This window comes from Chionomys nivalis, chromosome 13 (genome assembly GCF_950005125.1).
Source record: "Chionomys nivalis chromosome 13, mChiNiv1.1, whole genome shotgun sequence".
NCBI classification, from domain to species: domain Eukaryota; kingdom Metazoa; phylum Chordata; class Mammalia; order Rodentia; family Cricetidae; genus Chionomys; species Chionomys nivalis.
The window spans coordinates 50,532,784-50,555,736 of NC_080098.1; the positions used below are offsets into that span (position 1 = coordinate 50,532,784).

Sequence of the window (22,953 nt, forward strand, 5' to 3'; positions counted from 1 at the left end):
TACTGGTATTAAAGGTATCCCCACCACACTCAGCGAGTACTTTAAAAATGTCTATGGTACTCCTTTCCCATTTCTGGCTGCTGCAACTCACCTTTAAGGGATCCCTATAGACATTTTATGAGAATAAAATGCTTGCTGTCCAGTTTACAGCTATTATATCAGCTATGAGATAACTCTTAAGCAAGTACTTTGGGTGACACGATCTTATGTAAAAATAAAGGGGACAAGGGAGAGAAATGCTTTTATTTGCATTTCCTTGAACTGCCTTTTGAGTTGAACTTTCTTGTCCATCTGTGTAGCTGCTTGTGTTTTTCCAGTTGGGGGGGTCCTATCTCCAGTTTTCTAGGCACGTCTTGCGTATTTCCACTTCGTTTCTGTTTTATTACAAAAAATTCTCCCTGTCCACACCATTTCTCTGTTTCCGAACCCAGAAGGCCAAAATCCTGGAAAGCCAACTTCCCAAGTTCCTTTCTGCTTTCGCATCACTCGAAGGGCGGAAGACGGTCCTTACTGGCATTGAGCGGGCGTGCGCACGCGCACCACGCCTACCCTAGCAACACCTCAGAAACGCCTCGGTTCCCAGGGACGGAACTAGACGAGAGACCCAGTTAGAGACAGCGAACTACAGTTCCCCAAGTGCAATGCGAGAAATTGCCGGCGGCGATTGGGGCAAACAGTTGCGGGCCAGTCTACCCGCTTTGGACTACGCTTCCCGACACGACGTGCGAGGCGTTGCCAGCTGCGGACAGAGGGCGGGTTGACGCGGGAGCTGGGGACGTGAGGCATGAGCGGCGCCCTCCCTCGGCCTGTGCGCGTCCTGCTACCTCCCCGGAGCGCGAGGGTCGCGCGGCACGGGGCCTAGCGGCTGGCTTCGGCGTTCCCAAGGGCAGGTGCAGAGGTGCGGGCGCCGGGGAGGGCAGCGGCCACCATGGAGGTGAGCAGGCCGGAAGACGACCCCTTCCTGTCGCAGCTGCATCAGGTGCAGTGCCCCGTGTGCCAGCAGATGATGCCCCCCGCGCACATCAACTCGCATCTGGACCGCTGCCTGCTGCTGCACCCCGCGGGGCACGCGGAGCCCGCGGCCGGGTCGCATCGCGCGGGGGAACGGGCCAAGGGGCCCTCGCCACCGGGCGCCAAGCGGCGTCGGCTGTCGGAGAGCTCGGCGCTGAAGCAGCCCGCCACCCCGACGGCGGCCGAGAGCAGCGAGGGCGAGGGCGAGGAGGGTGACGACGGCGGCGAGACCGAGAGCCGTGAGAGCTACGACGCACCGCCCACGCCCAGCGGCGCGCGCCTCATCCCAGACTTCCCGGTAGCCCGGTCCAGCAGCCCCGCTAGGAAGGGCTTGGGCAAGAGGCCGGCGGCCGCCGCCGCGGCGGGCAGTGCATCTCCGCGCAGCTGGGACGAGGCGGAGGCTCAGGAGGAGGAGGAGACAGGGGTGGACGGCGATGGCGACGCGGACGTGGACGGCGAGGAAGACCCCGGGCACTGGGACGCGGACGCCGCCGATGCATCGTTCGGAGTCAGCGCGGGCCGCTCGCATCCCCGGGCGCTGGCAGCCGAGGAGATCCGACAGATGCTGGAGGGCAAGCCGCTGGCGGACAAGATGCGTCCCGACACGCTGCAGGACTACATCGGGCAGAGTAGGGCCGTGGGGCAGGAGACTCTGCTCCGCTCGTTGCTGGAGACCAACGAGATCCCCTCGCTCATCCTGTGGGGCCCGCCAGGCTGCGGCAAGGTGAGTGTCACTCTTGCCGATGGTCAGGTGCGGTCCTCAGAATTTCCGACCCCTCCCCGGGAGAGGGAGGCCTGGGGGCGCGGTCCCCGTGCGTGAGCCGAGTTTGCTATGAGGAAGCAAGTATGTCATTTCCCCAGTTTCCCAAGACATCCTTCTTGGGCGTTTTCCAAAGGAAAATGCCTGAATTTCTTGGTTTATGCGGAGGTGTGTACTGATTCGAGCCATCTTTGTGTTCCTACGTACCCCCACATCCTTGATTTTTAGTGACCTAATTCCAAGCAAAGGGCATGCTGCAAAAATCTGGGAAGAAACATTTTGTAAGCTCCATTTGTTGTGGAAAAGTAATTAATTTTTTTTCCTGTTCCACTTCTTTTCCTTCCCACTAGTTGGTTTATTCTAACTGGTTTTTGGAACTAATAGAAATCTCCCTTCTGTGCAGCATTTCAACAGGCAATCCCATAACTTTCTCATATTGCTTTCCGCTTAAGAAAAGCATTCATGCTTTAGTCCTGTTCTGTGTGTCATCTTACCACAGCCAGAGGAGATTGGCTAGGATATCATGGGTTTAGAGAACAGGTCACTGGAATGTGTTAAATTGACAATCCTGTTCATGCCCGTCCATAGGACAATAAAGAATGAGCCCAGGATTGGAATGTAAAGAACGCTTCTTGATTGAGGTTCAGGCTGCTTCATACATGAACACATTTGTGATGTTAATCCTGTTTTTCTTTGCAGCTCATCTCAGCTACACCTCTTTATTTTCTGGAATGCATCATTCCTTTTGTGCCTTCTTGTACTCATGTTCTCTCTGATCAAGCATAAATCAAATGTACCCCAGATAACATTTTTTAAGCCCTGATCCTTGCACACTACTCCATCGTTGAGGTACACTTCCAGCCTCCAAAATAACATGCTAATTGTTTAGTTGTTGACGCCTTTTGTGCCCCTCCCGGATTTGGTGGTTCCTCTCTTTAGGGGCTTGCTCAGTAGCCTTGGCAGTAATCCTGACATCTGTGTAACACCGTTAGAGTGCACATTGATGCTTGTAGGCTCTGCAGAGGTCTGCAGGGAGCTGAGTGGTGAGTCACGGAGGGTTGAATGTAAGAGATTTCTGGGCCAAGTCTGCTCAGTGAGGCAGTTGGTGGTAGTCACAAGCCCATATGACAAGGGAGCCTAATTCCAAAAGGCACAGGTAAGCTGGGATTCGTTACCAAGCAGCCAGTGTCTGATGACACTGAACTGTACAACTCCCAGAAAATAAAGTGTTCAACAGTTTGCCATTCAGTAAGCAACCTTCACTTTTTCTTTATTTCCATTTTTAATACGGAATTGCTAACAGTACTATCAGTAATGGCAAATACATATTTATTGAGCACCCATTAAATGCCAGGTACAGAATTAAGAGATTTTCTTCAGTCTTTCCTTTGTTTTCTGGTAAGTACTAATAAGATCGAATTCTTGCTTTTAATTTTCTTCTAGAGTAGACATTCAGAAGTGGCATGGAGCCACTTCACATGCTAGCTGCTGTCACTGCCCTCAGAAGCCATTCATTTTGCTTTTCTCAGCTAATCTGCTGGCTTCCCATTTGAGCTTGGTTCTGGGATCAACTCTTATCCAGGGGCCTTCAACATTATACTCTTGGCCAAAGGAGAAAGAATTTCTCTTTGGTGAGAGGTCACAGCTGTTACCCCAGCTTTGCTAAATCAGGACTGCTATTCTTTATTGGGATTCATAAGATCTTAAAGAGTCCACCAAAAAAGAATCAAAAGGAGTTAAGAGGAGGGGAGTGGTCAGAATTAACTATCTTCCCATCTTAATTGTAATTATTTTGTTGTTTTTTACAACTCCATAGTCTCTCTGCTTCAGCATTCCGCCATGTTCAGTGTACTTGGTTAAATAGTTAGGATGCTACTTGTGGTACCCATGTATGCTGCCCAGTCTGTCTGATGAGTTTTTCAAACTTTGTTTATCATCTTTTTCTAGACCACCTTAGCTCACATCATAGCCAACAACAGCAAGAAGCACAGCATAAGGTTTGTGACACTGTCTGCAACAAACGCCAAGACAAATGACGTGCGAGATGTCATAAAGCAGGCCCAGAATGAAAAGAGCTTTTTCAAAAGGAAAACCATCCTCTTTATTGATGAGATTCATCGGTTCAATAAATCTCAGCAGGTATATTAACTTTTTACTATTTTTCAGATATTATGTGCATAAACTAGGGCACATAGAATGTAAGATCACAAAGCAGTATACAAATGCAACAGATGTCCTCAAGATACTTAGGCTGCCACCCGTCTTCAAACTAATTTTTTTTTTTTTTGTATTTTTCAATGACAAGAGAATGCTTTCTCTCTCTGATAAATGGAATGATTGCTCTATCTCTGGCTTTCCATGTAAGAAAAGGATCTTTTGATCCAGTTTCCAACTTTTAGAGGCTTTTAATCTAAAAAGACATTGTGACCAGTTGCACTTGATCTAAAAATCTTTTTAAGGTTAGGGTATAAAGCACTTATCTAGCTTATGAAAACCCTGGATTCTAGCTCTTATCCCTCTCCCCCAAATTCGTGGTTTTATTTCTGCCCAGTATATGTATGTTCCAAATTATTTTCTGTTTTCTATGCCTTCTAGCTCTTGTCAAGAAAAATATTAAAAGATAATGTTCTAAATGTTTATTATTTTAAGGCCTTTAAACATAAAATGATACAATTTGATTTTATATAAAGCTTCATTTTGAATTACCTAAATAGAAAAATGACTGTTTTTGAGGCATACTTTTTCTCTTTGATTTACATTGTTGCAGCTTTTTAACTGCAGGTAGAAATATTTCACAAAACTAATAAACCTTTTTTCTCCTAAGGTGAATTTTTTTGAGTAAAACAACATTTTAGAATTCTGCCTGACACTGGCTTCATGGTTTCACATGGGACCTTTGACCTGACATTTCCCCTTTAGACAGTATCTGGAGGTTGTATGTTCACCAGTGTTAAGAACTGTAGTAGGATGTTTGAGTACTTGTAGGGAAGAATATTTTAGAAATACTAACACTGTGGTCTTCTATAAAAAGCTGGCATGCAGTTGTACACATTGTGGACTAGTTCAGCAGTAGGCAGAAGGTACTTTTCTAAGCAAAGAAGTAGTTTATGTTGAAGTTGTTGGAATTACTCTTATAGGTAGGTGGTAATTTACCATACTTTTTCGATAAGAGACCAGGCTTAGACACTGTACCCAAAAGTTGAGCTTTATACATGTTAATCAAGAGGGATACTTGTGAAATTGATCTGCTCTATCTGATGAGTGTTCTGAAAAGGTAAAATTAGGAAAATGAAAGAGTGGATAGACAACTTACATAGGATTCTGCCCATGGCTGTTGAGTAGAATCACTGTCTTCTCTTTTCCTCCCATGATTAGGACACTTTCCTTCCTCACGTGGAATGTGGGACGATCACACTGATTGGTGCAACCACGGAGAACCCTTCCTTCCAGGTCAATGCCGCTCTTCTGAGCCGATGTCGGGTGATTGTTCTTGAGAAGCTTCCAGTAGAGGCAATGGTGACTATTTTAATGAGAGCTATCAACTCACTGGGAATCCATGTCCTAGACTCTAGCCGTCCTACTGACCCTCTGAGCCACAGCAGCAACTGCAGCTCTGAGTAAGTAGATTGTGTGCACTCCTGGACGCCCACACCTCCCTGAGAATCTCTTGGCAGAGGACCAAAGAGGGCTGGGCCTCAGCCAGTGGAGGAGTGGTGGCAGAGAAGAATTGTCCATCTGCCTGTAAGGATAATAAACAAGAAGTGTTTAATCCTGCCCTTAAGACCTCCTTCGGGGGTCCCTTCTTAAGTGCATTTTGTGGCTCCTCATAGGTGTGTCTGTATCTTTTTGAGCTTTAATGTTGCTCTTACTGTAGTTACTGGGCATTTGCTTTTATGCTTCATGTTTTTCCTTGATCACTTCTTTTAAAGGTTTAGAAAGACTATAGGAAGCCTTATTTTAAAGGCTTCAAGCTGCTTTTTAAAAAGAGGAAATAGATATATATTCCTAGAATTAATTTACACATCTTTGGAGATTTGTGTTAGATTGTGATTTCTTTTGCCCCACAGTGTGTTTTTCAAAGTGTTGGGGAGAAGTTGCTGTAACTCTAATCATACAGTGACTTAAAACATTTTGCATACTCCAAAACTCATTCTCATGGAAGTAAAGAAGTTAGTTGAAAGTGACAAATAAAGAGGCTGTCTCATTCCTTTTGTCCCTCAGCTCTGCATCATGACTACCTTGTAGCATTTGGATGGTGAATCCATTTGATTTCTTGGGTTGGAGGTTCTCCTTTATTGTTGGAAATGTTCTTCTGAAGTCGTTTGTTCATGTGGTGACTGAAATAACGCAGTGAACATAGTGTGGTCTACAGAGAAGCTGTTGCCCTCCTCCTCAGGCCATGGACCAGACAGCTGCATGTGCTGTTCCAAGGCCAAGTTCTGGGGCCGCTTTTCAGTGAGGATTAAAGTGCTCAGGTTTTGGGTTTCAACAGTTCTCCCTGTGTCTGGATTCTCCCATTTGCTCTTGTCTTACATGTAGGAAGAATGCCACATTGAAAACCTTCAAGTATTTGACTAAGGACCCCAGAGCAGAACGAGGTTGCTTTATTATAGAGTACACTTGTGACTGAATGGCCATTAGGACTGTGGCCAGAAAAAAAGTGTGGGGCCTGCTGTTATCTGTCCATTGTGCTCATTTCAGGAGCCCTTGTGGGCTGGGCTTGTGTAGGTCTCAGGTCATTGTATCTAGTATAGTCTTCTCTCAGTCCCTGACCGTTCACAAATAAATATGCAGGTACAGTGTTTGCATTATATCTACACACATTCTCCCATTCCCACATGCTTTAAATTCTGATTAGATTGTTTGTAGTTTAAAAAAAAAATTGCAATTAACTCAACATCCTGCTCATGACAGACAAGTGCTATACAACTGCTATGCTTCCACCCTCCCTACATTATAATGCCTAATATAATATAAATGCTATATGACTAGCTCTTGTTCTCTATTGTATAAGGACTAGTGACAAAGAGGAAAAGATTTACACGTTTGTACAAATGCGTTAAATAAAACGTTTCAGTCAAAGATTGATTGAATTTGAAGATGCAGAGAATCCGTGGACCAACTGTAGACTCATGCCACCATGTACTAAAGACAAATTGAAAAGGGGAAAGTTAAGAAAGGAAAATTCCCAAGCTGTAGGAAACTATTATTATCCCGTGTTCTGGTGGTTGTAATGTGTATGCAATTTTATGTCCTGTTTATTCAGGGTCCTTTTTATTTCATGTCATTTCATGGGACTGGATTATCCAAGTTCTCCAGGTCTCCCACTCACTGCTTTCCCATGACTGAAATGTGGTCAGTAGAACTGTAGAGCCCGTCCTCATGAGGAGGCTTCTGTGCTTTAAGAGAGTTCTAGGTGACCTGCAGACACATGAAGGAAGTGTGAACAGATCCAGCGGAAGAATTCAGATTTTATATGTTACTAAACTAGTAGTCACATACTGAATAAATCAGTCACCCTTAACCTGCTAAAATTGTATTGCAGTCAGTGCAAGCCTCCAGTATCCAACATGTCTTAAGTTTTTCTGTCATTCATTTAGAGTTGATCCGGTTATGGCTTCTTTCATTCTCGCTTGTTTCTGTCCTCCACCTTCTTGGGAATGCTAAGAAAACAGGAGGCTGTCCTTGTTTATATCCCCAGCACCTGTCAAGTGTGTTTTGCATCCTTGGTGATTGCTTAGGGCATAAATCAATTCTAGCTTTTAATATAAGAGACATAGTTTATTCCTTAGTATCGTCCTTCATGGGACATAATTGTCCAGCTGTGAGACCTTTTTCTTTAATAGAAATATCCCTTCTTATCTGTTGCAAGCACAGTAAAATAAGTATTAGCCCTAGCTTCATTAATTGGTTGATTTGCTAGCATTTCTGACAAGATGTTAGGAGGTGTCATAGGCGACAGAAGAAACACATTTTAGATGACTTCCTCAAAGAAGTAGCTGACTCCTCAATTACCAAGAAAAATTTTTTCCCCTACTTTGCCAGAGAGTGTTTTATTGCTGACATTACAGTAGGACAGAAGTATTCAGTTTCTTGCTCGCTTTCATGCTGGGGTTCACACCCAAGTCTTCACAAGCTTAGTTACTAAGCTCCACCCATCTCCACTCTAGCCTGAGTGCTCTTTAAAAAATATTCTTAGGCCTTTAATCCCAGCATTCCTGAGGTATTGAAAGTCCTGCCTATGCTAGATATTGCTGAGTGCTGAAAAGTACATGCCTGTGCCTGTAGAGAGCATGTAGGGTGACAAGAGCCAGAGGAGCAAAGGGCTGCTGGTGCACAAGAGAGTACCTTAAACTTCGTGTACTAGTTGTCCTTTTCATCCAACTTATATGATCCCGAGTATATAAGACAGGTATGCAAATCAAACTTTGGTGGTAATTCGTTAAATTTTAAAAATTTTTTTTCATTTTATTGTTTTTGTTTTTATCAACAGGGTTTCTCTGTGTAGCCCTGGTTGTCCTGGAATTCACTCTGTAGACTAGGCTAGCCTTGAAATTAGAGATTCACCCGACTCTGCAGTGCACTACACCCAGCTAAAATTATTTTCAAACAGTTGTTTAGTGTATATATAATCTTTTTCACTAAAGATGAAAACTTGTTTGCTAATAATGAGATAAATGTACTTGTTTGTCTAAAGCAATGCAAAGGATACAATAATTGAAACTTACATGCAGAGTAATGACCATAGAAAAATATTAAGTCACTGTCTTGAGACTGGAGATGTAGCTTAATTGGTAGAGTGCTTTCCTAGCATGCTTGAGGTCATAGGTTTGGTCCCTAGCACTGCAAAAATAGCATAATGACTTAAACCTTTAATCCAGTACTCGGGATGGAGGCAGGACAGTGTGAGGTTCAAAGTCATCTTAGCCTGTATAATTCAAGTCTAGCTTGTGTTACATTTGACCTTATCTCAAAAAGGGAAGTTTTGTCTGTCTGTCTGTCTCATCCATCCATCCATCTATCTAAATTTTGGTTTTTTGAGACAGGACCCTGTAGCCAGGTTAGCCTTGAACTTGATCTGTGTGATTTCTACTTCCCAATGCTGCAATTACAAACACATTCTGGATACAGTGTGTCAGATAGCAAATACATCTTGATTACATGACACAAAAAATGAAGTGTGCTGTCTGTGTGCTTGGTTAATTTTGGAAGGAGACAAGGACTGACTGTGGTCAGTGATCTTGTACTGTTGAGAATCAGAGTATAAACTACTGCTGTTACTCTAAATTACCTGCTGCCGATAAGACTGCAGATCATGCTGGGCAGTGGAGGCACACGCCTTTAATCCCAGCACTCTGGGGCAGAGGCAGGTGGATCTCTATGTGAGAGGGGGAGCAAACAGCATTTATAGCTTTCTTGCTTGGGGACCATGAGGCTATCTTGCTTGGAATTCCTGGATTATAGAGAAGAGCCATGATTTAGACACAGCAGCCTACACAAGACATCTTGTTCACCTTCCATCCTGCTTTTTTTTTTTTTTTTTTTTTTTTGAGGCAGGTTTTCTCTGTAGCTTTGGAACTAGCTCTTTTGGACCAGGCTGGTCTTGAACTCATAATGCCCATGCCTGCTAACAGGACCTCCTACTCTACCACTCTATCCCAGCAGTTTTCCTTTTTTGTTTTGTTTTTGTTTTTTTGTTATTTTCTCTCTGGCATGTTTTCTACCACCAAATAGCAAAAGAAAGGTAGTCAAACACTGAAGTAGAAGATACCAACTAGAGTTATTTATGAGTATAGAAAACATTGTATCTTCTCTTTTTAATACATTTTTAATTATTAGAATTTCATTACTTTCCCCCTTCTCTTTCCTCCCTGCAGCCCCTCCCTCCCAGAGGCTAATTCTCCCTCTCCAGCAGTCCTTAGTTGTGTATAGTTTTTGGTCTAGGGGTAGGACCCTGTGGAATTTTCTCCCTTCCAGGTTAGCATGTCTAAGGATAGTACCTTTGTCCAGGTCTTGTTTATGCAGCCATTTCTAGGAGACATTGTTTCATAGCAGATTGACTGGTGTTTTGGTCCTTGCAACAAACCTCCCTGCCCAATATGTTGTTCCCTGCACCTAGATGCAGGAACTGTGCTTAGATGTAGCCAATGGGCCTGGGCTCCCAGTGATTGTTGATCTCTGCATTGTGTCCAGTATGGTTTTCTGTGATGCTTTCATTTGCTGTAAAGAGAAGCTTCTTTGACAAGGCGTGAGAGCTCCCTTGTTCGTAGGTATAAGGATAGGATTTAAATGTGGTGAGATGCGCTGGTTTTGCGAAGTGGCGGTAGTAGATTATCCTCTAAGATACATGGCATCGCTAGCACCAGGAAGGTGCCTAGGTTTCTAGTGCCAGGAATGATTTCCCTCCTGTTGAGTGGGCTTTAAGTCCAGCTACAGCTGCTGGTTACACCAGCATGTGAGTGCCACTTCCTGTGCCTTTGCAGCTATTTCAGCTCTGACTTATTTTTATTACATGAAGCAGGCTGTCTTTGGTTCTCCCATGAAATCACAAGGAATTTCACTTTCCAGTATCATCTGTCATGAAAAATAAAAAAATATAAAATAAAAACCTAAAAAGCAAAAAATTAATGTGCAAAGAGTTCAGGCTTTTGGAAAAGAGGAGGGAGTTTTCTGTTTCTCTGTTAAGAGCAAAACTTGTTCTTCAGTTGGAGGAGCTTGGTTCTAATTCTGTTTTACCACTACATTTTGTTATCCAAGAATGTATTTTCCAGTGCATTTGTTTCAGCCAATTTTTTCTTATTACTAGCTTTTATTATCTTTTGTTGTTGTGTTGGGTTTTTTTGTTTTGTTTTGTTTTTTAAGACAAGGTCTCCCTTTATTACCCTGGCTGTTGTAGAACTTGCTAGGTAGGCCAGGCTGACCTCAGACTCAGAGCTACCTGCCTCTTGGGTATTGGAATTAGTCATGGGCTACCACACCTGGCCATATTATTTATTTTTAATTATTTTGTCTTATATTTTTTTATTTTGTGTGTGGGTTTTAGTGCATGTGTACCATGAAGTGTCTGTGTAGGTCAAAGGACAATTGACGTAATCTCTCCTTTCACCATGTGGGTTCTGGGAGTTGAACTTAGGCTGAAGCAGCAAACGCCTTTACGCACTAAGGCATCCTACTAGCTCCGGTTTATTACTTCATAACGGTGTAACTTACTATTTATTATTTTATTCCAGGAGGCTGTGAAATTTTGGTCAGCCTTTGTTTGCCCAAAGTAGATTCTACCCTCAGTTCTCTAACTTTTGAAATTTCTTTCTACATTGAAAGCAGTCTCCCCACCCCTCCCCCGTGTGTGTTTGTGTATGTGAGTGAAGAACAAATTGCAGCTTCTGAGAGCTCGTTCTCTTTCCATGTGGGTGCCAGGAATTGAACTCTCAGACCATGTGGCTTGGCAGCAAGCCCGTTTGCCCACTAATGCAAACGGCTTCTGTTTTATTTTTCTTAGTATAAATTGTCTACTTGTCTCATTCAATCACAGGGTATTTTATTTTTAATTTTTAAAAGTTTTTATTATTGTTGTTATTAATGTGTTGCTGTGTGGGCTTGTGCAGTGTGTGTATGCAGGTGCTATAAGAGGCCAGACCAGGCGTTGGATTCCCTTAGAGCAGGAATTAAAGACTTAAAGGAGTTTCAGGCTGCACCACATTGGTTCTAGGAACTCTGCAAGAGTATTATATGCTCTTGGCCACTGAACCATCTCTCTAGCCCCTAAATTTTTTTATTAATTATTTGTGTGGGAGGGGTGGGAGTGGAGGGAGGGAGTGTGGGTGTGTGTACAAGTGCATGTGTACATAGAACTGCTCCTTTATGTAGGTTCTCAGTTCTCCAGGCTTGCACACACTATCCACCTTTACCTGCTGAGCTATCTCACTGCTCCCAGGGTATTTTAATATACTTTTTTATTATTCAAAACATAATCTTTCATGTTTTGAATAATAAAGATTATGTTTTTAATAATGAAACTCTTCAAAGTTTTAAAAGCAGTAGTTCAGGACATAGCTGAGTGGTGGGTAGAACTTGAGAACTTCCTGCACAGTATTCTTCAGAAGAGATTTTCATTTTGTTGTTTGCTTATGACCGTTGAGTGCTATCAGCACGGCCTCCTTTTTATTATTTGTACAGAGTTGCTGACAGATTTATTCTGTTTTTAAAATACTCTGGACAGACAGTGACGTTACAAATATGAATCATATCTAAAGGGTTGAAGTAGTGGTGCCTCTTGTGACTCCAAACTGTAAGAGCAAAATGACCTGTGCATTAGAACCTGGTGTGGTGCTCTTGCCTGTAATGACAGATAGCTAGCTACATTAGCCCCACAGGCAAGCTCTGGGCTCAGTATATAAGGTGAAAAATAGACTAGGTATTGACTTCAGGCTTCCATATGCACCAGCACATGTGTCCACACACATACACTTTGGTTGAGAGTTTAAATGTCTAAAGTAGGGTCCTGATTTTCCCAGGAGAAAAATTCCCATGTCCACTCTTGAAGTCCTAGTCAGCATGCTGTTTATAAATTTCTGAAACAGTAAAGGACACACTCTTGGTAGGGTCATATGCCACAGTGCTAATTTTAACGTAGCCCAGCAATGTGTGGTTTCTATCTCTTTGACTTTTGAAGATTTAATGTAATGTGTATTATTTTAGGAATGCCATCTGAGCAGCTATTTATTTGAAGAATATAAAACTATACGGTATGATCTAATAGTGTAGTCTAGATGTGTGTTGACTCTCCTAGCGATGTGTCTGCTGGTTGGAGCTGCCTTTAGAGAGGGAGAAGGCCAGTCACTAGGGCTGTAGGGCTCAGGTGGTCCTTAAGAGGACGAGAAGGATGCAGTGCTAGGAAGCTGCCTGAGGAGAACTGTAGTGCCCTTGCTGTTTGGTCAGCTTTACACACTAGCGTCTTTTGGGAAAGGGATGGAGAGACTGCCTGCCTCTAGGCAACTCTATGGATTTTCTGATTAATGGTAGATATGAGAGGGCCTGACTATGGGAGACAGTGCAGTTGTATAAGAAAACAGGCTGAGGAAACCATGGGGAGCAAGCCAGTAAGCAGTATTCCTCCATGACCTCTGTTTAAGTTCCTGCCTTGAGTTCCTGTCCTTATCTTCCTTAGTGATGGACTATTACTTAGAAGTATAAGATGAAATAAACCCTTTCTTCTTCAAGGTGCATTTGGTCATGTGTTTAATCCCAGCAATAGAAACCCTAAGACACATAATGAATAGCTAGAAATCTGGGATACCTTTGGTGAAGAAAAGAATGTCTTTGATTTGTTTTTGTTTTCTGAGACAGGGTTTCTCTGTGTAATAGTCTTGGCTGTCCTAGAACTTGCTTTGTAGGCCAGGCTGGCCTCAAACTCACTTGAGATCCACCTGTGTCTGCTTCCGAAGTGCTGTGACTAATGGCGTGTACTACTACTGCCTGGCAGAATGCCATACTTTTTATGTTATTTTTATTACTGTACAAATGATTAAATATCATTATGATTTTTCTCAAGTAAATTTTGGTGAGCTTTTGTTGTTTCTAGTTCTCCAATCTCTCTCCCATGAGGCTGTTTTTAAAACATTAAACCCAGATCTTTCCATGAGTGAAATGGAGGTTGGCTGGTCACTTTTGTAGGTGGGTAGGTGGTAACAAACTATGTTGACCACAGCAGACAAACAGGATCCCCTCTTCCCCTTCAAGACCCTTTCTCAGCCCAGCCCAGTTCACTGTGCACTGCTTCCCAGGTAACTAGTTTGGACAGCTGTAGTCACTCAGAACTTACTGTTACTATAAATAATTTCAACCAGAGACTGGAAATGACAAGAATGAACTGTAAATTTTTAAAAGCATATTTTTCTTTGAAAAAATACAACTAGCCATTCAATCAGAAATAATCCTAAATAACGAAATGTGTTTAATGGCTAACTAGATTGGGAAGAGAAAATTTAATAAATCAGGCTTGAAAAGTAATCATAGTTTGACTTCCCTTTTGATGTCTGAACTTAGAAGTGTGTTTGTTTCCAGACCAAATGACAGAAACCTGTAATCCCAGCACTGGGAATCAGGTGGGCAGATTGCTGTAAGTTAAGGCTACGTTGGTCTGCCTAGAGAGACCCTGTCTTAAAAAAAAAATGTGTGTAAATGAATAAATGTTGGTATAAATTTTAGTCCTAGTAGGTTTACCCAAATTCTGGAGTCTTCTAATCAGTTCCCATGAGAGTGTGAAGTACCTGCTGCTCTTTACTGCACTGGGCAGATTTTATATGATTGGTACCCACAGAAAGTGATGTGCTGCCATCTAAAAATGCCACAGCCAAAATTCCAAAGACTTCTTCCTTGATCTGCTGTGCCAGAGCAATTGAGATCTTTGTTCGTAAGATGAGGGATTTGGGCCTTCTGATTAGAGAGTAATCTACTGTGATGCTGATTTTACCCTGTCTGAAGGTGATCTGAATATCCTATGTCATCAGATGTAGATGACCCTTGAAATAGGCTTTCCATACACTATCATGAGGTGTAGCACAAATTCTAGTTGGTCTTAGTAATAAAAACCCAGAGTCAAATATAGGGGTAAATGCTGAAAGATCAGAGAGACAAAGGAGCAAGCCACAGCCTTACCTCGCCAAATCTCAGCCTGAAAGCTCCTGTCTCCTCCTGTTTTATATTCCTCTCTGCCCAGCCATTTCACTTCCTGTCTCTACCTACCTAGTGCTGGGATCAAAGGTGTGAGCTCTGTTTCTCTTTTTGACTGGTCAAGTCTCATGTAGCCCAGTGTGGCTTTGAACTCCTGATCTTCCTGCTTCCTCCCAACTGCTGGAATTAAAAGTGTGTGCCATCACTGCCTGGCCTCTATGGTTAACTAGTAGCTAGTTCTACCCTCTGATTTTCAGGCACACTTTATTTGTTAGAACACAAACAAAATATCACCACAATGACATACTAGCATCCCTAGTAGTTTTCACTGTTCTATAGGTTAAAAACATATAGCCCACTTGTCACATTGACGTTGCATAACATTTTTATCCTACCTTGTACAAGCTTGTGTAAGGGAACTTGTGCAGTGCGGTCTTCTGTGGCTCATAAGATAGAATGTACAGTGTGGTCTTCTGTGGCTCATAAGAATGCCTCCACCTGTGAGATAGAGGGAGATACCCTGTAGCTCCTGACTGCTAAAGTATACCAGCCTACCCCCAGGACTTAGGAAATCTGGTCAGTTCTTAGTCTAAAAAATACTTAGGTATCTAGGTTAATATGAATTCAGAGTGCTTTGAACTAGAGTGCTTACTGAAGCTAAAGTTTAATTAACATATGCTTCAAAACGAGGTGTAACTTGAATGTGCTGGTAACGAACCCTGGTTTCTGTTGCAGGCCCTCTGTCTTCATTGAAGATAAAGCAGTGGACACTCTGGCTTACCTCAGTGATGGTGACGCACGGACTGGCTTGAATGGACTACAACTGGCAGTGCTGGCCAGATTGAGCTCTAGGAAGATGTTCTGTAAGAAGAGTGGTCAGACCTATTCCCCGAGCCGGGTTCTAATCACTGAGAATGATGTGAAGGAAGGCCTCCAGCGGTCCCACATTTTATATGACCGCGCAGGTGAGGAATTGAGATAGGGGAACCGTAGAACTGCGGAAATAAGTGTATGCCTGTGGCTCATTTCCAGCCTGTAATCTTATGCCAGCCCAAAGCATACCCCAGATTCTTAATTTGATCTGCATATTGTAATAGAAGTAAGCCTCACGCACAGGGCTGACCTTTCTGAAAACAAGCATAAAATAAGCTGCCTTGATTAAGAGTTAAGAAGAGCTTGGGAGTTTAAAATTGGAGGCTTCATCTTATAAGGTTGTTAGATATAGATTTCCCCTTGCTGTCTGGTAGCACCTGGTAGAACATAGCAGTTTGAAAGCATATGAATCCAGTTGACAATGATTCTTGTGATCATTTACAAAGACAAAGACAGTAAGTAAGTCAAGACTTACTGGTTTATTTGAGAGTTGAAATCCTCCATTTTTCGTCTAAAAGGTAAATTTACTAGTAGCCTCAAAATGGTTAATTTTGCAGTGTGCACTAAGTATTTGTATATAAACATGCTTATAGATAGCAAATATCCCAATTCTTATTAAATCTGTGAGCTTATTAAATATCATAAGCAGAGCATATTTACAGCTTTTTATAAAACGTAGAAGTGAAGATGACTTACTGTAGATCAGGCAGAACTCTATCGTAGAACATTTTTGTGACTCTGAGTAGTATCATGTTGTATAACTATGTTCATGTCTTTAAAAGTCCTGCCAGAAACAGAGGTTGGTAACTGAACCTTCCAGGTCTCGTTGACTAAGTTTCCATTCTGGTATTTCCTGATGATGTGAGTTCTTCTTTCTAGCTAGAAAATTGGGAGGGACTGGATAATGACTCTGGTTCTGGCCACTGCTTCTCATGAATGAGTGAGCTGGCTGCACATCCTGAGTGACCAAAGCACCCCTACCTGATAGTACTGTGTGCTGAAAACAGTGCTAAGAAGACATTGAACACCCTTGTCCCACCTGTGTGGTGCTGGGTGTGGCCTCAGCCAGGGGCCTTTTCACTTTCTCTCCATTGAATGTCTTGGCAGTCCTTGAAAAGCCTGAGAAGTAAAACATCTAGGCATAGCTCCATACTTTGCTTTCAGCCAAATACTAGCATGGAATGAGAAGAAACCAAACATTTTTCAGAAGTGAACAGATCTCATGCCTTCTGGAGGCTCGGTAGCAATGGCCTTCATCTCCTCCTTGTGAGTGTCCCAGAAGAGCCTTTGCTGTGACTGGACCATCTTTTACACTTACCAGGCCCCTAACTTATCAGGTTAAAATCCATAGAATGTTTATGAATAATCATTGAGTGCTTTATGGTTTTTTTCTTTTTTAGATTTCCAAAACTATCTTAGAAGGCTATTATTAATATTATCCCTACTTCCCATAAAATTCTCAGTTCAAAAGCATGTGCTAAAAACTGATTCTCAAATCCAGTTCTATCTACTTCCCAAAATATGCTTTCTCACTGCCTGTATATGCCTCTGCCACCTCACGGTGGAGTCTCTAAGGTCTCTCTACCTAGACCATGTTACTGAGAAGAGTTGCTCTTGGGAGTGTTCAGCTCCCTAAGCTGTGTATGAGGGATCATCTTTCTAGCTCTTCCCTGTCTCAGGAGGAGCTGAAGACAGTAGAAGCTGTGTGGGAGCACAACCTTGAGGACCCCAGGCATCATGCCCTTCTAATGCCAATGTGCTCACACTGCCCACCAATGCCAGCACGTCCGTTCCACAGGGGAGTATCAGGCACACATAAATATAATTTACATTCTCAGGAAATGTGCTTTTACTGATTGCTCTATAAATAAGAACTGTAGAACCTGGAAATGTGTTAGCTTAGACTCTTGGGGCTTTTTATAACTGATGAGACAAAACAAACAAACAAAAAACCCTTACCATTAGAGGTTTTTTTATTATTATTTCTTTTAATGTCACAAACAAAACAGTTGTCCACTAGTAGGATCTAGTAAGTAGTTCAGATGTTTCTACATCAGAGTGAAAACATTTCTGAGTGATAACAAATGGTCTGCCCTGTATTGACCTTGTGCTTTTAGATTAATAGCATGAAATTTCTAACTATCAGGCAGTATATCATAAAAGCAAAAGTGGAATTATTTTTAGTGTGAGCTAGTGATTAATGCTAGCAGTTATAGCTAGTTCTTCTGTAGTTCTTCCTCTGTCCACAGCCTGTGTCTTTAAAACAGCCCCATTTTACCCAGTGATAGTCCTGAAGCATAGAAAATTTTCCAGAGTCTGCACTGATAGTGAGTTTGAGGTTCAAGTCCAAATTACCTTGGGCCAGAGCCTGTTCTTTGGTTCACTGTACCAGTTGATATATCCTGTGTTAACCCAGTAAAGATGAGTCACCTGAGAGAGTATGGGATTGAAAGATAGGTAGTAGGCTAGAGGTGGCTGCCTGTCCCTTCCCAATGTTAGGCCCTGCCCTGTAGAGAAGAGGCAGAAAAGGGGCCAAAGCCATGTAGATCACTTCCATCCAAGACACTTCCATCCAGGCAGGGTTCATGGCTCACTTAACTGGAAAAGCCCCTGGTGAGGGACACTACTTACTCATAAACATTTAGTAACCGGGCTCATGCCATTGATCTAGCTTGGGTTTCCTTAGGAATTGGAGTTTTGGGGCCCTGCAATCAGCCTAACAGCTATTTTCTCTTTGGTAGACCAGTTTCTTGTCATTCTATTTGAAGACCATATGTCATCTTAGCAGCTGCTGGGATTTGTTCCTGGAGCCACAGTGCTGTGCCTACCAGAACACAGTCCCATTGTTGTAACTCATGATTACCACAAAGCAGGTGCTTCTCTGTAAGAACTTAGGACCAGTGTGCTCTGCCTTCTCAGGTGTCGTGTCCTTAAACGTATGTGAAAGGGTGCTCAGGGAAGTGTGAAACATGTCTTCAGAGCACAACTTATTTTTAAACGTATGTGAAAGGGTGGTCAGGGAAGCATGAAGCATGTCTACAGAGCACTGCTTATTTCTGACTACTGTTAGCTTTAATTTCCTGTGCTTAAATGGTTTTTCTAAAGTACATTTTGCTGATTTATCTGTGAATCGAGGATTAGGGATGGACTGGGGCCAGTGGTGAGGATGGAGCTACAGTACTTTCAGGATAAGAACCGTTAGATCATCTGCCAGTCTCCTCACAAGTGTCCTCACAATCTGCGGTTTAATGACCATGGGCTTCAGATACCAGGGTGTCAGCTGGCAATGACACTGAGGAACAAATGGGCTTCAACAGCTGTCCCTGCTACTTTGCCTCTATTCTGATGCCTCCAACCAGGCCCAGTCAGTTTTACTCAAATAGACTGTGGGGGCAGAAGATGGAACCAGGACATGAAACTCTGTCCCACCTTTCTCGTCTCTGACAGTCCTCTATGTCTCTCCTTCCCTATGCCAGCTATGTCTCTGTGCTGTCAGTGTGTACAACCAGCAGGAGTTTCTCCTCTGAACAAGACTGTGCTATGAAACAGTCATGGGGCCCTGAGTGAGCTCCTCTGGGGCTAATCCAGGTTTCACTTCACTGAATACACCTCTAGGGCAGCTGTCATGCCTGCCTTCCCCAACGTACCTGGGCCCTGTTTAGTGCTGCTTTGTGTGTCAGATGGGCACACAAGGCAGCCATGTGACAGTGCTCTCTCTGGTGTACAGGAGAAGAACATTACAACTGCATCTCTGCCCTACACAAGGCTATGCGTGGCTCTGACCAGAATGCCTCCCTGTACTGGCTGGCACGGATGCTTGAGGGAGGGGAGGACCCACTCTACGTGGCCAGGAGACTTGTGAGGTTTGCCAGCGAAGACATTGGTGAGTGGAGGAGAGTCGTGGGGGTTGTGAGAGTTGGTATATGTTACTCTTGGACCAAGAATGTCATGGAATCATGCAGAGTAGGCAGAAAAGGAAAAACTTGTCATGAGCCCAGTGGTCTGTTTCTCTATGAGCATGTGCTTTGACTGTGTTCAGAGAGTTACCGTTTCTGTTTCTCATTTGGGAATGGTCTTTCAAGATCTTTCAGAATATCCAAATGATTTCTGGTTAGCTGTGCAGCCAAATGTTAAGTTTTCATTGGATAGTTCTTGTGATAGAAATAGAAGATTCTAGATACCATTCAAGACAAAGATCAGAAAAGTTTTCCTCTTCTTAATCTTCTAGAGTTTATATTTACATAAAGTCCAGTGGATGACTTTATGACTTTGCACCTTCTGTTTGTCATATGTAGTCTTTGTTTTCTTACTAGAATGTGTTTATCCACAAGAGACCATTTTTGACAACAACAGTAACTCTAAATAGTTCTTGCTTAATGTGGTTGGATATCAGAGGTAAATTGGTGTAATTGTGTTGGGTGTTCTGTTCCTAAGTCTGCATGCAGTAGCGGTTGCTGGTTGCACAATGACAGTGCTGTGGCTTAAACTTCTTTACCTTTTCTCTTTATGCATGACAGGCTTGGCAGATCCATCAGCATTAGCACAAGCAGTTGCTGCCTACCAAGGCTGTCACTTTATAGGCATGCCCGAATGTGAGGTAAGATACCAGTTGAGTTCTTTGCAAATCTGTTTTGTTTTGTGTCCTGTCCTTTGTGGATCTGAATGTAATTCCTGCCTTCATCACTGGTATGTTAGGCCCACTGAACAAGCTCCTTAGCTTTTGGACTTCATAGAATATTAACTTCCTAGAGAAATGAGAACTTCCCTATCAATGAGGTTGTGGTTTGACTTTGTTTTTATAATATTGGGTTTGTACAGAACATACGTACTAGTCAAATGCTCTACCACTGTGTTGTATCTATTTTAACTTTTTGAAACAGGGTCTTATGAGTTGCTCAGAATTGTTCTGAGCCCATTCTCTAGCCCTTGAACCTGAGCCCTTTTTTCCTCAGCCTCCTGAGTGACTGAGATTATAGGACTATCACCAGAAACAAGGTCATGTTTTCAAATTGTCCTCAGGAGTCCTGAGGCTCAGAAGTGTTCAGGCTTTCTGGGGACAGGGAATTGCAGGTTCACCTCCATGCAGGACAGCTTTTCCAGTCATTTGTTTTATGAATTAGTACCTAAGAAATATTTGATTTAGTGAAAAGTTCTTAGGTTAAATGAGAACCACTGGTCTAGCTTCCCTCTCACCTCATAGGACTTTTTCTACATTTATAAATTAATTGTCCAGACTAAGTGAAAGGATGTGGAAGTATAAAAATTAATTTAAAAACAAACATGGGTGGTGGCGCACGCCTTTAATCCCAGCACTTGGGAGGCAGAGGCAGGCGGATCTCTGTGAGTTCGAGGCCAGCCTGGTCTACAAGAGCTAGTTCCAGGACAGGAACCAAAAGCTACGGAGAAACCCTGTCTCGAAAATTCAAAAAAACAAACAAACAAACAAACATGGGAATCGTCTAAGAATTAACTAGTAGAGATTATAAACTACTATGCCAAACATAAACTTTGTGGCATCGTCCTGGTGACATTTCCTTCTATGTCCTAGGTGCTTCTGGCCCAGTGTGTGGTGTATTTTGCCAGAGCCCCCAAATCCATTGAGGTGTACAGTGCCTACAACAACGTGAAAGCCTGTCTGCGGAATCATCAGGGGCCCCTGCCTCCTGTACCCCTGCACCTGAGGAATGCACCCACCAGGCTGATGAAGGATTTGGGCTATGGAAAAGGCTACAAGTACAACCCCATGTACAGTGAGCCTGTGGACCAGGACTACTTGCCTGAGGAGCTAAGAGGAATTGACTTCTTCAAGCAGAGGCGGTGTTGACTTTTAGGCCATGAGTCGGATGCTTGTACCTGAAGAAGGCCAGAAGTCGCTGGGTCTTGGAGATGATTGGCTGGGAAAAGTCAAAACAGACCAACATTTTGTGCCAGATATTAAGAGTTCCATAGGTGGAGGTGGTAACTTCAGCTAAATGTGTACCATTGAAATTGTGTTCATTTGCACTCTGTGCAATGATTATGCTTATGAAAATACCTGGCAGCTTTGTGCAATTACTTAATGTTATAAGGAATTATCTATTTTGTCATAGTATTTAAGTCATAATGTCATTTCAAAATTAAGTTCAGTAGGCTTTTTTTTTCTTTTAAAAATGTATATTCTGGGTAGTTCCAATTGGTAAAAGAAAATGTAATTGTGATTTAATACTGCATAGTGATTTGGGTATTTTTTTTATATGCAAAGGTCTTATGAGCCAATAAAACTATTTCAAAGTACTCTTCAATTCTTCAGTGTTCCTTCTCCTCCTTGGTTAATGGACCAATGTCTGTCACCATCACATTTCAAGAACTGGTACTGTGAATGAGAAAACAACAGAAGACTGGGAAGGCAGGGACTTTTTCTGAAAATTAGTTTTTTGTTTGTTTTTTATTCAGGGTTTCACTGTGTTGCCCAGGCTGCCTCTGGTGCTGGGGTTATACAGGGTTTTTTGTTGTTTTTTTTTTTCCTTTTCTCTCTTTAAGGACTGTACCGGTATAATTCTAAGTGGCCTATGAAAGACTGCAGTACTTGTAGTTGGAATTTTTCTTTGGGTTGCCAGCCAGCTCCCAAATAAAGACACAAAAACTTACTAATTATGAATGCTCAGCCTTAGCTTAGGCTTCTCCCACTATCTTTTTTAAGTTAATTTAACCTGTTTCTGTTCATCTACGTTTGCCTTGGGGCTGTCTGTCTGTCTGTCTGTCTGTCTGTCTAGCCCCTGGCGTCTCACTGTTGTCTCCTTTTCTTTCTCTCCTGACCCTAAATCCCTCTTTCTACTTACTCTCCCTCTCTGGAAGACCTGCCCATATTTCCTCCCACACTATTGGCTGTTCAACTTTTTACTAGACCAATCACGTACCTTAGGCAGGCAGGGAAACCGACACAACACATCTTTACATAATTAAACAAATACAGCAATCTTCACATAGTTAAACAAATATCCCGCAGCATAAACAAATGCAACACATCTTTTAAACAAATTCTACCACAAAGATTCCCTAGCACATTCCTCCCCCAAGTTCAGTACTTATTTACATGTAGCTGTTTGTAAAGACAGTTTACCTTTTGTGTTTCCTGGAGTTATGTCACTATCACTAGGCTTGGACTGGATGCTAATTCTCAGATTCATTTTGAGAGCCCCTTTGTACACATTTCCACAGGAGTTAGTGGGTTCCTTCTTACCCCTTTAATGTAATGTTTCTTGGAGAGTCCTCAGTCAATCAGTTGATGTCAGCTGTCGTCCTGGGAGTGCCTCTGCCTTCCTGGTGAGAATATCTGTTTCCTGCACATGATATCCCACTGCTGGGATATCTAGTTTTATCAGCCTAGACAGGCAACCTCCTGCAGAGACTTCATTCTTGCTCAGGTGGCTTACTTCAGTAGCTTTATCACTGAAGGGTTCTGCAAAGAGCTAGTGTAGACCCCTAAAGACTGTAAGTGATGCTCACAGTCTACATTTAGGCTTGTCCGAGGGTTTGACTGGGGATACATTCTTGGTGAGGAATTATTTGTCCATTGTCTTCTACTTTCCCATCTTGTTACTTAGAAGTTTGAGGACATTCTGGTCTGGCATCTCTGGTTTGTAAACACTACAAACTTC

General features: G+C 42.8%; 1 protein-coding gene across 1 annotated transcript; it reads left to right on the plus strand.

Annotated features, from left to right (window-relative positions):
• The first annotated feature begins 726 nt into the window (after positions 1–726).
• Wrnip1 (WRN helicase interacting protein 1) lies at positions 727–21,583 on the plus strand. The gene is made up of 7 exons (XM_057787837.1): positions 727–1,735; positions 3,719–3,910; positions 5,147–5,388; positions 15,179–15,408; positions 19,044–19,199; positions 19,834–19,913; positions 20,865–21,583. Exons 1-7 carry the CDS (start codon positions 929–931, stop codon positions 21,138–21,140), a joined length of 1,983 nt encoding a protein of 660 aa, XP_057643820.1. The 5' UTR covers positions 727–928; the 3' UTR covers positions 21,141–21,583.
• Positions 21,584–22,953: the final 1,370 nt, after the last annotated feature.

Excerpts from the sequence above, each read along its gene's own strand:
- Wrnip1 (XM_057787837.1), top strand. The coding sequence starts at position 929 with ATGGAGGTGAGCAGGCCGGAAGACGACCCCTTCCTGTCGCAGCTGCAT. Across the intron at positions 1,736-3,718 it reads GCCCGCCAGGCTGCGGCAAG|ACCACCTTAGCTCACATCAT; the intron begins GTGAGTGTCACT and ends ATCTTTTTCTAG. Across the intron at positions 3,911-5,146 it reads GGTTCAATAAATCTCAGCAG|GACACTTTCCTTCCTCACGT; the intron begins GTATATTAACTT and ends TCCCATGATTAG.